General features: G+C 38.3%; 1 protein-coding gene and 1 long non-coding RNA gene across 3 annotated transcripts; both read left to right on the plus strand.

Moving 5' to 3' along the window:
* Window positions 1-229: 229 nt before the first annotated feature.
* On the plus strand, window positions 230-7,206 carry LOC143890730 (F-box/FBD/LRR-repeat protein At1g13570-like). Of its 2 annotated transcripts, none has more exons than XM_077395412.1 (5): window positions 230-289; window positions 574-1,459; window positions 1,558-1,707; window positions 1,801-2,149; window positions 6,779-7,206. In XM_077395412.1, exons 1-4 carry the CDS (start codon window positions 252-254, stop codon window positions 2,095-2,097), a joined length of 1,371 nt encoding a protein of 456 aa, XP_077251527.1. In that variant the 5' UTR covers window positions 230-251; the 3' UTR covers window positions 2,098-2,149; window positions 6,779-7,206. The 2 variants fall into 2 exon arrangements, with proteins under 2 accessions (XP_077251527.1, XP_077251528.1); XM_077395413.1 differs by lacking the exon at window positions 230-289 and adding an exon at window positions 337-435.
* Window positions 7,207-8,735: 1,529 nt separating this feature from the next.
* LOC143890731 (uncharacterized) lies at window positions 8,736-11,317 on the plus strand. The gene is made up of 3 exons (XR_013255234.1): window positions 8,736-8,999; window positions 9,275-10,730; window positions 10,824-11,317. It is a non-coding gene; the product is annotated as an uncharacterized LOC143890731 (long non-coding RNA).
* The last annotated feature ends 3,113 nt before the right edge of the window (window positions 11,318-14,430 follow it).

The following is a 14,430-nucleotide window of genomic DNA, read 5'->3' on the forward strand; positions in this document are numbered from 1 at the left end:
TTTTAATAGAGATTTGCTAGCGGCTTTCGCCAAAGGCTACTAGTGTTATGCCCCATGATTTACAAGTAACAGTTGTGAAGTGCTCGGGGGATGACCTGCAATGGGACACATGTGGGTCCCATCCTTTGGTGGGCTTCACCTGAATTTGTAGTCTCTTGAACTACCAAATTAGGCTTCTATTAGCAATGATCTATTTAGTGCTAAACAAGAAGTTCAGAGCCCCCCCCCCCCCCTCATTGTTTCCAACTGTAATGAGTGGTGGTGGTTCTAATGCCGGATTCGGCAAAAGGTATACTTTTTTCATTGCCTTTTTCTACTTCCATTTTCTTTTTCTTGTTTGGAACTTTTTTTTGTTGGTTGTTTCGTTTTCCTCTGTGGGTTTTAAATACTAGGGAAACGAGAAGTAGAAATTATCATTTAATTCGAGATTTATGGGTCAGTTTTCATTTCTGTCGTTCTTTATACAATTGAGTGATTTTAGGAAACTATGGTTTCTGGTCAAATATTTCTATGGTACAGATTCTATTCTACTATTTTTATCTGAAAGTGATTTGGGTTGTTGGGTTTTTGTAGTTGGATTCTGAGATTGATTTCAGAACAGTGGATGAGGGCTAAAAGCAAACTTAGTAGAAAGATTCAAACAAGAAAGGGTGATGATAGAATCAGTTATCTTTCAGATGACATTCTCATTATGATTCTCACTCGAATTCCATTAAGAGAAGCAGTGAGGACATCTGTTCTATCCAAGAGATGGACATATCTTTGGCGTTCCATCCCTTACCTGGAATTGAGCACGAACCTTATAAGAGAACCTGATGAGGCGTGCAATTATTGGGATGATATGGAAAAATGGGTGTACACTGTGCATCACATCCTTGATTCCCGCCTAGCTCCCGTCCTGAGTTGTAAGATCCATTACCAATACATTGTGAAATTCAGGGATTATTTGGAGGAATTTGTCCTCTTCCTTTGCGGAAATGGCATCCAAGATCTCTATCTCCGTTCGATGGTTTACTATAAATTCCCTACTGATGCTTACTCCTGTCAATCTCTAAAGAAGCTGACATTATTCAGATGCAAGGTAGTTCTTCCGCCTCTTTTTGAAGGCATAAGTTGCCTCACGGCCCTCACATTCATCCATGTTTCTATAACTGATGACGATTTGGAGCGCTTCATTTCTTCTTGCCGGTTGCTAGAGAGCTTTTGCTTGGACGATGATTGGGTAACAAAATCTGAGTTGAGAAATCTCAGGATTAACGCGCTCATTCTCCTGTCATTGGAGATCCAGTCCTCAATGCCAACAAACATTTCTTTCATTCATGTTCCCCGTCTCAAAAATATTTATTATAGACCAAATCTATTTTTTGATGACAATGACGCCAATGTTTTTCTTGAGCTACTGATGAATCTGGGTCATGTTGAGAGTCTCACTTTAGAGTTAAAATCCTATTTCACCGAGGTTTGGTCTGTAACTTTTGTTCAAGAATTTCACTTTGATTATTAAAACTGTTTCATCTGTTTCTTTATTAAAGTTGTATATACTTTGTTTTTCTGAAGCAATTGTGCAGAATGAAAATGCCGAAAAGTTTGCCTGCCTTCAAGCTGAAGAAGCTAACCCTAAAAGTGGATTTTGACGTTGCAAATTTCTTGTCTTGCTTGATTAGGAGCTGCCGCAATTTGCAAGAACTCAATATCATTATAACTAAGGTCCCATTGATCACAAATGCCTTTTTTTAAGTTGCTGCATACTATTTCATATTAATCTGCAGATCGTTTTTCTCATCCGTTTGTTACTTTTAGGGCATCATTCAAGAGAATGTTGAAGAAAACTTTTGGGAGAGACAGGGACCTTCCGAGGGTTTGATGTATCACCTAACAACGGTTTGGATCAATATGGATTATCGAATCAGCTGTTATGGGATTGGATTTATGGAATTTTTACTGAAGAATGCATATTCTCTTAAGAGAATGAGTATTAATTACTGCAAGAGTTTAAAGAAACAGTTGGAGGCTGAAATAAGTGAGCTGTCTCTCTTGCAAAGGGCTTCTCCACATGCTGTATTGGAATTCAAGACCATTGTTAGGAGAGATCTCTGATTCCTTTTTTTGAAAATCCATCAAAAGTACTTGTTCAATGTGCCTCTACGAGGTACTTGACTTTCAATTTTGTTTTTGGCTTGATAAAGAGCTTGAATTTGAATTTTGGTTTGGTGCATCTCCTTTCAGTACTACCTTTATTCATGTAGGCCGTTAACAGTTCCTTGATTATGATGTAGCTTTGCACCATTACAAATCATGATATGTGCTTACCCATTTTGAATTGTTCTTCTAATACATAAGGATTATGTGAAGTAGCATAACAGATGGAACCTATAATACTCAGAAACACAATGCATTTTTACTAATATTAAATCCGAGATGAACCTCTCTGCTTGTACATTATATATGGTGTCTTGAATCCATTAGTTAGACTCGATCATTTAATAACTTTTTTCTTTCTTTTTTAATAGCATTTTTCTTTCCTTTTTTAGTCAATAACTTTATAATTTTACATGGATGTAACATGTTCCCAGTAAACAGGTTTCGATAATTGACTTCAACTGAAAAAAAAGGATGAAAAGAGACATCTATTTATGCTCTTTTAATAGCGGTGAGGTTGTGTTCAAGTGCAGTGGAAAGATTAGAATGTTGTAGAGTCTCCTTGTTTTTTTTCCGTTGAATGGCAACAATTTTACTAATCGTAGGTGGTCAAGTCCAATGCCAAATAAAAAGAAAACTACATAAGATCAAGGGGGGTCGTGATCAAAAGACCACGAAAGTGGTCTCGAAGAGGGACAGGCTTCCACGTGTCAAGCACTTACACAAGGTTCGGCAGGGGAGCCTCTCGCGCCCCATGGACCTGTGGTGCCTGATCTCAACCTTCCCCCTGCTGAAGAAGTACATTCTAAGGCTAACCTACCAACACCATCTTAAGTTGACCGTTTCGCCGCACCGTTAGCTGCCTTCCAAATATGATTAAAAATGACATTATGTCCTACCAAGCAATCCATAATCTCCTCCATCACATCTGCAAACCTCCAAGGGAAGGATGTTCCTAACCTTAACAATCAGTTCACATTGAGGGAGTCTCCATCAATAATGAGGCGATCGAGATTTGCCTGTGCTACTAAATGAGTGTCGGTGAGAGTTCCCCGATTTCTATATTAGTAGTGTCTGTTCATTTTGGGTACTCCGTTTGACTTGCGAAGAAGGCCTTGACTCTTGAAAGGCCTGGGTTACCCAAAGAGGACTCATCAAAGTTTATCTTCACAAAACCTTGAAGAGGAGGGGCCCAATTAGGACCCATAAGCTAAGGGGACCTTTCTTAGTTGAACCACGTCCCACTTTCTTCTAAAAGTGGAAGGGCTCGGTGCCTATAAAAACCAGGATGGTGCTTGCCCAGTTCACCATCAAATAGAAGATATGCAGCTTCAACCTATAGTTATTTCCGGTGACACCGTTAAATATTCGATTTTTCCTCTTCTTCCAGATGACCTAGATAAAAGCTACATGATCAAAGTTCCACAGTTTTCAACCCTTTATGGGCCATGCTGCATAAGACCATTCTTCAAAACGATTCAACAAAAGTAGATCAGGTTGTGAGAATGAAAAGTAGGTCAGGTTGTTCCCAAGGCTAAATTTTCATTCACATGGAGCTCACTCGAGGGCCATAGGACTGAATGCGAATTCAACAAAACTCAGCCCGGGTGAATGTCTCAATAAGACCTGCCATGTGCTCATCAACAGACTAAATCGGATGGAATTATATATTGCAGCAAATATATGACAAGAATATAGCTTTAGATTCTCAATAAGGCCTCTTGTTTCAACTCGCTTCTCAAAGGTTCATGTTGGGGAACCTAGCTTTAGATTTGATCAACTGCAAACAATAAGCAACCAAACACACGTCATGTGTTCTCTACAAAAAATCTCAAGGAATTTCAATTGAACACAGTCACAATGCAGCTATAGTAGGTTCTGTTATGGAGTCCCTGTTCCTTGTGGTCCACATATAGATTGCTAAAAGTTCCTACTTTTTTTAACACGAAAAAAAAGATAAAATGAACCAACCTTATTCAATTTTTACCTTCAATTTATGATGATCCCTGTAAATTAACCATAATCATATTATTCTCCTCTAAATTGTGGAAAGAAAATAAATTTCAAGAAAAACCTTTTTGCAAGAAATGTTTTTCTTACAATCCAAACAGGGCGAAGAGTCTTTAATGCAGAAACTGGGAGATCAACATTCCGAACTATGAACTAACGAATCCATTTTGAATTCAAAGACAGACGTTTCCTGGTTGCACAAGTTGTTTCCAAATATCAGATCAGGTAGTAAAAACAACATTCACGACTACAGGTAACTTGGATGGACCGTGACCGGTGCATTCCTGAATCTTGTCCTGCAAAATTCAATCCTATCTCTATATTTTTTTGCCAGATCTAAGAGAGATATAGAGTGCTATTGAATGAAAATTTAGATACTCAGTTACAGGGAGGAATAGGAGGTTTTTTTCACAATTCTGATGAAATCCCACAAATTTCTGTAGCTCCCTGAGCAAAGCAATAGCTTGAGATGTTGAAGACTCGTTGGGTGAATCTCAAGCTCCGTCCTTGAATTCTTGAAGATCTGTTGAAAATTCAATCGTAAATACAGTCTAAAGAAGGAACCCCCATGTCATGGCAGCAAGTAGTGGATTCACATCCTTGTAGGTTTGGCTATTAGAATAGGTACTGATCATGGCAAGTTAGTTCTTCACAGATGTGATAGATCTCTTCAAGAAGACCACTCAAGGATATCTTTGGCCGCAGATCTAAGATGATTCAAGCTCAAATTATGCTCCTTAGTCACCCTTTTCTTGAGTTTGGAAGCATGCTCAACTTTGCTGTCAACCTCCTTGGGTGTCTATTTTCTTACTGGAAAGCTACCAATCCTGCTCCAAAACTCCTTGTATCTTTTAGATCTGAGTATAGAGAAGACTCAGAGATGGAGTTAGCCTCAAGGTCTGCTAGGTTTTGTAAGCTAAATTTTCAGCTTTTATCTTCCTAATCTGCTTTTTCATCTTCTTGTTAGTAAGGATCTATACACCATCTCAGATTTGGCGTCTCCTAACCAAGATCATCATCTAGGTTAGGTTCCAGATTCATTAAGCAAATGCTCTTTCCAGGTCCACTAAGCAAATGCTCTTTCCATTTGAATTATCCTAGCAAATTACTTGACATCTGAGCTTGAATTGAGAGCCTGGTTATTAAAAAAAACAAATTCCTGCACCCGGTTTTGTCTCGGGGATCTAATTGCATGGTGTTCATTCCTTATTATTAGAAATCGTCTATAAACACATCCCTATCTTCTCCTTGAAATTGAATGTGTTGTGGAAGATTTTATCAGAAATTCCCTCCATCACCATGTCCTCATTTTACCAATAACACCTTCAATTGTTTGGAAGCTTGAGAAAACTAGGGATGCAACTTGGGTTGGGTTGGATCGGGTTGAGCCCAACCCTAACCCAACCCGAGATAGCATTCCCTCAACCCTAACCCCAACCCAACCCAACCCTACGCAACCCAACCCAACCCAACCCAACCCAACCCAACCCTACCCAACCCAACCCAACCCAACCTGAGCCTCGGGTTGAGGATGGTCATCCCTAACCCAACCTGTCTCTAAATTTCTGAACCCCAACCCAACCCATCTAACCCGAATTGGGTCGGGTTGAGTCAGGTTGGTTCGGTTTCACTTTGGGCCAAACAGAAAAATACAATAACCCAAATAAAATCAAGATAAAATGAGAAGACAAAGGTCGGTTCGGGTTGTCAAGGCCTCAATGCTAATCCAACCCAACCCAATCCAACCCTAACCCAAGGAAATGCCAACCCAACCCTTGCAAAATCGGGTTGAACCCGAACCAAGTTGCACCGAGAAAACTGAAATTTTCAATTCTGTTGCATGTTAGTTGGAATCTGTACATTTGTCTTGGAATCACAAAAATAACTTCTATATACTGATGCTTAAGGAGTTTCCTAGAGGTTATTTGTGTAAAATAGTTGCTGCATTGCTCAGCTGGACAGAACCTCCAAAATTAATGATAGATCTCACTCTAGGAGAGACCTATTTCTGGAATGAAAATCAGTCCACTTGTAAACTCTGAAACTGATCGGTTAAGGTTGCCTCTGAACTTTACTTGCTCTAATAATAGAAACCAAAACATTCTTAGAGAAATCAATCACTGCTCCTTAACAGAAAGAACTTTTGAAGGCTGTGCTTGAAGCCAAATTACATTGCAAAAAGGGTAGAAAGAAAAAGGAGTTTTCTTACCAATTGGATTTGACTGAATGCTTAGGGGTGGGGCGTTTTTAAGATCATAAAATTTCTTTTGCTCAAAATGTTTCAAACAAAATAACATAAAAATGCAATTAGAGAAGGTAGATATGACTGAAAGAGGGCTAGTGATATGTTATTGAGACTGTCACATCTTTCCTGTAGGGGTCTAAAAGGTCAGAAACTCAAAGCTAGCGAGCTGGGTTTTGTTTGTTCACTTTGTTGGGTCTTGCCTTGTTTTTTAGTTTGCTTTGATGAGATGGGATACCCAATTAAAGAAAGAGAAACCTTTTTTAACAAAGAAGTTTGGACTTTATTTTATAGGCATTGAGTTTCCTCTTCTTCCTATGTCAATACAGAAATAAAAAATGTTTGGCTAAATTTCTGTTTTTTTTTTTTTTTGGCTTTATTTTGCAGGCGATTGATTTCTTCTCAAAAAGTTCCCAAACAGTTGTAAAGGGAAGACAAGACAAGCCTTTGGGTTCAAAGGAAAGAGTTGTCTGGTGCATCATTAGATGCCACACGGATAGCAGAAGACATTGGCAGAGTTTGGAAGGAGGGAACTAGACAGAGAAAGCCCTTCATTGCTTCCCACAGAAGATGCATTTCACAATTCTAATGTGCTGATTCTCTTCCTTTTTTTATTCCTGGCCAACATAATGGTTACTGTGTTTTGGCTACCTGTGCCAAAATATGTAAAGATAAAACAGGACTGGGCATTTATGTATAAAGATAAAATAGTCTTAACTCTTAATGTTGGAAAATTCTATAGTTTGTACAATAAGTCCATCGTTAGATCAAGGAAAGAGTGGCATTCCCCTCCTGTTGGGTTTTCCAATTTATTACTCAAATTGACCCTTCTCTCTAAATAAGTTGAAATGCCATCAAACTATTTCTTTCCTGAACTTAATGCAAATTTCTTCTCTTTAATAAATTGAAAAAGAAGTTATAATTATGAACTATGTTGCAGTTAGATAGGGTCATTTCGTCTTCCATATCTCTGAAAATTGCAGATAAAGAATTGTATTGCACTGCATGAAAAGCTACTGCAACTTCCATGAATTATTTTGGGGAGTCGATTTATCCATTTGGGGAGTCGATTTATCACTGCCCATTATTTTTTATGAAAAGAAAGAAAGTTTCCGAAATTTATTGTTTCATGAGGTAAAATGGGTTGTATATTGCAGAGAAAGAGCTCCTCCACAATTTCATTAAGATATTCCAAAATTTTCTTCCTTTCTTTTCCTTTTCGTTGCCTTAAAATGTGCCTAAGACTCATCCCTCCAAAAAATTTTAAAACCATAAATTTCAAAGGAAGCCATAGTTGCTGGAAAACTCCTGAAACCCTTTTCCTCAATGTAGTTAAGACAGGTACCCTCTCTAAGATTCAAGCATACAAAATTTCAAATTATATTATTAGGAAATAAGCCGAATTCAATTCTTCTACCACCCACACATAACCAAACTAACATAAAATTTCAACTTGAGCACTCCAAAGTGAGTCATTTAATTCAATCATTTTTCATCCATCTAAATCAAACTTCACAGATAAGTGTGAATAAAAACAAGCAAACAATTAATAAAAGTTCCAAATTCCAATATGCCACATACTTTATACTTAAATTCTTCTGCAATTAATTTCTCATGTAAAATGGGCCCAATAGTAGAGAACCTCTCAAAATCTTTGATGTGAGTTCGCCACCATCCCTACTCGAGATAAAGTCTGTAACTGCTTACCTCAACTTGTTGCTGAAGAACCTTTTGGTGTATGAACATTAGTACAATTGTACCTTCATTCCTCTCCCCTTCTAGTTATGAAACTTGCTTTTTCTTTGCACATATGATCTTTTTCTTTGCATATATGATCCATTGGCTGCTTAGATCCCAAGCTCTTGGTGACCTTTCTCCGTCCACCACAACTGCCCATGCTCAGCTTGTTTTTAGATCAACATTCATGCATAAATACATGCGCCCATGCATACATAAGACACATACATGGTGCAATTTTGGGCTATGGTCAGTCATGGTGGCGCCTACAATTTGGATGATAGGGTCACCTCACACATGTGCCAAGTGTATGATAAGCAGGATCAAGGACACATACATTCGCATCAATTTTGAGTCTACTGGGACCTACAATTTTGATTTAAAGGTCACCTCACATATGTCAAATGTATGATGAGTACATTCATGCATGCATATTGGTTTTGGGTCTGCTGGAGCCCACAATTTGGATGGTACTGATGATCCTAAATGCAGTCACACCATAAGTGCAGAAATGAACATTACATTCTCTTTGCCCATAGTTAGGGGAATTTTTATTTAAAAAGCATTTGTTTTGTTGTATTTCTACTGTATATATACACATTTTCATTTGTATATCTCTCTTTTTAGCGGATTTTTTCTTATTCATTTGATTCATTGGACGTGGCAAATCCCGTTATTGATTATTAGATAGCCCAATTGTTCCCATTTTCACCATTGAAGATCCAATTTAATGTCTATCTAACGATCCTGATTAGTCAGTCGAAAGGGCCCAATTGTTGCTATTTTTCTTATCCAATTTAATGTCTATCTAACGATCCAATCTAAAAATCTGCCATGGGTGGGAATTGTATGCGTGGTGGAGGTTGTAATGGTATGGCTTTTTCATTCCCTTTCTCTTCTTTTTCTTCTTTCTTCTTTCGTTTTCTTGTTTGATGCCATGTGTGATTTTTAATTGGAGGGAGATGGGAACTAGAAATCATCATTTAATTGATGGGTTTTCCTTATGTTTTTTGCTTAATTAGTATAGAAAGGATGAGTAGTTTTCATTTCTGTTGTTATTTGTATGATGGAGTGATTTTAGGAGATTGTTTATGGTTTCTGGTTCAAATGTTTTTAAAAGAGATTTGGGTTGTTTGATTTTTGTAGCTGGATTTTTAGATTGATTGAGAGAGTAAGAAGAGGGGATAAGGGCTAGAAGCAAACTTAGTAGAAAGATGAAAGCAATAAAGGGGAAAGGAGAGGAGCAACAACAACAAATTTGTGATGATAGAATCAGTTACCTTTCAGATGACATTCTCATTATGATTCTCTCTCGAATTCCATTGAGAGAAGCAGTGAGAACATGTGTTCTATCCAAGAGATGGACATATCTTTGGTGTCCCATCCCTTACCTGGAATTGGACATGAACCTAATCGAAGATGCGAGTATGTCGAGGATAAGCAATGATGAGGATGATATGAGAAAATGGGTGTACGTTCTGAATCACATCTTGGATTCCCGCCGAGTTCCCATCGTCAGTTGTCGGGTCGAAGTCGAAATTAGTGAAGAATTTGCTGATAATTTGGATGAATTTGTACTATTCCTTTGCGAAAATGGCATCAAAGATCTCTATCTCGAGATTTCGATGTCTACTTCTGCCAATCTCTATCAACTCCCTACTAATGCCTACTTCTGTCATTCTCTAAAGAAGTTCACACTAACCTGGTGCAAGGTAGTTCTTCCTCCTCTTTTTGAAGGCATAAGTTGCCTCACGACCATCAAATTCACTCATGTTATTATAACTGATGACGATTTGGAACGCTTCTTTTCTTCTTGCCCGTTGCTGGAGAGCTTTTCCTTGAATGATATTCTTTTAGAAAAATTTCCGTTTAGAATTCTCAGGATCAGCGCACCCAATCTTCTGTCATTGGAGATCCATTCTATGAGGCCAACACACATTTCTTTGAAGGCTGCTTCCCGCCCAGAAGTTTTTTCCAATAGACCATGGTACTTTTGTGATGAAATTGAAGCACAACAAGAAGCCAACAGGCTTGTTGAGCTACTGATGAATCTGGGTCATGTTGAGAGCAGTGTTTAAAAACTCCTTGACTCGGCAAGGAACTCACCCGAGTCGACTCCTTTTTACCTCGGCCGCATTCCGCGTTTTGCCTTACAGAGTCAATAAACTCCTTTGACTCTCCCGAGTTATGACCTTGTCAACCGTGTTAACTGCGTTCTTGGCCGCGTCCGCGCCGAGTCAACAAGGATTTTTCTTGGCCACGTTCCGCGTCAAATCCGCGTTTTTAAACACTGGTTGAGAGTCTCCAGTTAGAGTTATTTGAAAACATCGCCGTTAGAGTTATTTGAATACATCGCCGAGGTTTGCTCTGTAACGTTTGTTCAAGATTTTCATGTTAACTTTTGAAACTGCATCATCTGCTTCTTTATTCATTCTGTATATACTTTGCTTTTCTGAAGTCTTTACGCAGAATGAAATTGCCGAAAAGTTTGCCTGCCCTCAAGAAACTAACCCTTAGTGTGCATTTTGGCGTTGCACGTTTCTTGTCTTGCTTTCTTACGAGCTGCCCCAATTTGAAAGAACTCAATATCATTATAAATAAGGTCTCATTGATCACAAATGCCTTTTCTTAAGTTGCTGCATACTATTGCAGATTGATTTGCGGACCTTTGTTCTCATTAGTTTATTACTTTCAGGGCCTCTTTGTGGAGAACAAGTTTGCTCAAGAAAAATATTGGGAGATACAGAGACCTTCCGAGTGTTTGATGTATCACCTAGCAACGGTTCAGATCATTATGGATTATCCAAGCAACTGTTGTGGGATTGGATTTCTGAAATTTTTACTAAAGAATGCACATGCTCTTAAGAGAATGAGTATTACTTACTGCAAGAGTATAAAGAAACAGTTGGAGGCTGAAATAAGTGAGCTTTCAATCTTGCAAAGGGCTTCTCCACATGTTGTATTGGAATTCAATACCTATGGTTAGAAAGAGAGAGCTCTGATTCCTTGGAATGACAAGCCATTGCATGTACTTGTTCAATATACCTCTATGAAGTGCTTGACTTTTAATTTTGCTTTGTCTCCATAAAGAGCTTGAATTTGAATTTGTTTTGGTACATATCTTTTCAGTACTTCCTTTGATCATGTAGGCTGTTAACAGCTCTTTGAATACGATGAAGCTTTGCACTATTATAGATCATGATATGCACTGACCCATTTTAAATCAATATTTTAATACAAATTGATTTGGTGATGTAGCATAACATATGAACATATGATACTCATACAAATGGATTATGTGAAGTAGCATAACAAATGAACCTATAAAAAAAAGGGGCGGTCCAGTGCAGGAGGCTCCCGCCCTTGCGGGGTCTGGGGAGGGCTAGATGTACGCAGCCTTACCCATGCTTTGCAGAGAGGCTGTTTCCGTGACTCGAACCCGTGACCACTAGTTCACATTGGAGCAACCTTACCGTTGCGCCAAGGCTCGCCCTCTAGCATAACAGATGAACCTATGATACTCAGAAATACAATGCATCTTTACTAGTGCTAAATACATGATGAACCTTTCAATTTGTACATTATATGTGGTGTCTTGAATCCATTAATTAGATGATAGATCATTTGATAACTTTTTTATTTCCTTTTTTTTAATGGCAATTTTCTTTCCTTTTTCTAGTCAATGACTTTATAATTTTATATAGATGTAGCCTGTTACCAGTAAATGGGTTTCGGTAATTGACTTCAACTGAAAAAAAGGAAAAAGTATGACATCTATTTATGTTCTTTTAATATTGGTGAGGTGGTATGCAAGTGCAGTGGATAGATGAGAATGATGCAGTGCATCCTTTTTATGGTATAGTGATACGTGCTTATATTACATGAAGATGTCCATATCAGTTGGTTTTTAGATTTCCCATGGCCCAAAAGTAGGGGTGCAACTTGGGCCAGGCTTAACCCGAACCTGATGGGTTCAACGCTATTTCGGCTTGGGTTAGTGTTGAGGCCTTGGCCAACCCGACCCAACCTGATGTAGTGGGTTTGCAGGGATTCGGATGTAACATGTGGCTTCACAAGTTTAAACCAAGTGGTGCCAACAAAGTTACAGAAATTGGCTGAAATTGTGCACTAAGTTCAGAAATCAAGTAACTGTTCCGAAAGAAAATTGTAACGATATTTTCAACATCATATCCAATCAAGTGAAAATAGGGACTAGATCCAACTGCTCTTGAGCTAGGAAGATGGCTAAGTACTTGGTTCAATAGTGAGGGCAGAATTTCACTACCAGTCGGCATATAAAATGCAGGGAGAATTCGGTTGGGGCTGATCAACAGACACTTGGAGGGCACTGACTACATCCTCAAAATAGATTAACCACCTTGTAAAAATCTTAAAATGATTTATATATCTCCACACACCAGTGGCTCATGTTTAGCATGTTGGCAAGCACACCTGTATTCGCTGGCTAAGGGATAATTCCAATAACGAGGCTTTGTATCTCTAATTTTGGTCCTGTTCAAAGGTTGGAAAAAACAAAGTCACACAGTACAAACCATGGAGCTTAAAGAACAGAGCTATGTTCCTTGAGAATATATGTTCGGTTCCATGAAAATGCAGCCTCTTTTGGTTATGGCTTAGCTGTCCACATTCCCTAGTATTTGCTAATGAATAACGACGAGTGCATCTTTAATCAAACTGTTGGGTCACACTGTAAGGACAATTACTCAAGGAAGCCAACCACATTAGATTGTAAAGCACGGTCCATTTTTTAATTGTTATGCTCATCTCTCATCCAGAAACAAACACTATCACAATAATGGTTGAGTCGTGTTCGTGTTGAAGTATAAATGATTAAATAACACCAACTTCAACAGCTTAAGCTTATGGAGTAATCGGTTGTTTGACATGGTCTCAGAGCAATAGGTTATGGGTTCAAAACTCACAACTCCTCGATATTAAAAGTCCACATGCAAGGCCAACCCAAAAAAAAAAAGAGGGGCCACACGTGAGGGGGAGTGTTGAAGTATAAATGATTAAATAACACCAACTTTAGCATGTGGAGTAATTGGTTGCATCACAGTTCGAAACTAGTGAGGGCCTTTAGATCTAGCAGCTTGCAATAAAAGAAAATTCCTCAATGCCCATTGGACATTTAAGTTCACAGATCCAATTTGATGAAGAACTTCAAGCCTCTGGCGAGAACAGTTCAGATCTTGTAGTTTTTAATTTATTTCTGCTCTGGCCATTATTTCAAGAAGAAAACACAATTTCTGTCATCTTATCTGCTTTTTCTGCTTTGTTACAGAAGATATAAAGGAGAAGCAAAGAAATCTGCTCATGTCACTGTTTGAGTGACATGAAATTGATGGAATAAGCTTGCAAGATTGGTTTGCCACTCTTGATATTGAAGACACAAACTTGTGAGGGATATCTGTGCTTGAAATTTCTCTCCAAAGTGCCATTCTATAAGTAACGCTCCTCCTCTCTTCATCTACAATTAGATCCACTGGAATGTAGCATGAAATGGCCGATTATTGTTGAAAGGATTATGAGAGCTATTATGTTTCTCCAATTTCAGTAAATCCTAGAGATCAACTGTTGTGGATCTATCTTGTGAAAATAAAAAGCCTGTTTGTTAGATCTCTTCTTGAAGTAGCTACAAGCTTCTTTGTTAGTGGAGAGAATTTAGTAACTAGTGCTCAATGAATCCAAGCTACTGATTTTATGAGGCAAGTATTGCTTGTAGTGGAGTTCTGACCTCCAAATGAAGGAGACCGAATCCCATGTACCAAAAAGTAAATGCTAAGTTCAGTTCTTTTTCAGACGCCCATGAAGAGTCTCAGATGCATCTTCATTCTATGGAAAGAACCAGTTGCCTAATCCAAAGAGAGCCGCACCTCACTGAATCTGTTTCTGATCTTTCAACCTATATGAATTACGCATCATCTGATCAGTAATGCTCTGTTACATTTCATTTTCTTTCCTGAATTGACATCTACAGAAAACCATTTGTTTGGGAGGAAATCACAGTGTCAACTTGGATATAGGTTGGAAATTGGACTGCTTATTACATAGGGGACATGACGGTGAAATTTATTTTTGTCTTGAGATTCCATTCACTAAAATTCTGACTTTTGCTCTCTTTATATGACTGATATTTGTTAATGGTTGTCTTTTGCTTCTTAAATCATAAGCATTGGCCTATCAAGAAGCCAAAGTAACCTCTAGAAAAAATTACAGAATGGAGGATTCTGTATGTAGTTTATCACAAGCTCGGGTTTGATTAATGAAGCCACTCTAGT

The sequence above is a fragment of the Tasmannia lanceolata genome, unplaced genomic scaffold (assembly GCF_043159265.1).
Source record: "Tasmannia lanceolata isolate RefF3 unplaced genomic scaffold, GAP_Taslan_0.1 ptg000013l, whole genome shotgun sequence".
NCBI classification, from domain to species: Eukaryota; Viridiplantae; Streptophyta; class Magnoliopsida; order Canellales; family Winteraceae; genus Tasmannia; species Tasmannia lanceolata.

Excerpts from the sequence above, each read along its gene's own strand:
- LOC143890730 (XM_077395412.1), top strand. The coding sequence starts at position 252 with ATGAGTGGTGGTGGTTCTAATGCCGGATTCGGCAAAAG. Across the intron at positions 1,460-1,557 it reads TAAAATCCTATTTCACCGAG|CAATTGTGCAGAATGAAAAT; the intron begins GTTTGGTCTGTA and ends GTTTTTCTGAAG. Across the intron at positions 1,708-1,800 it reads TCAATATCATTATAACTAAG|GGCATCATTCAAGAGAATGT; the intron begins GTCCCATTGATC and ends TGTTACTTTTAG.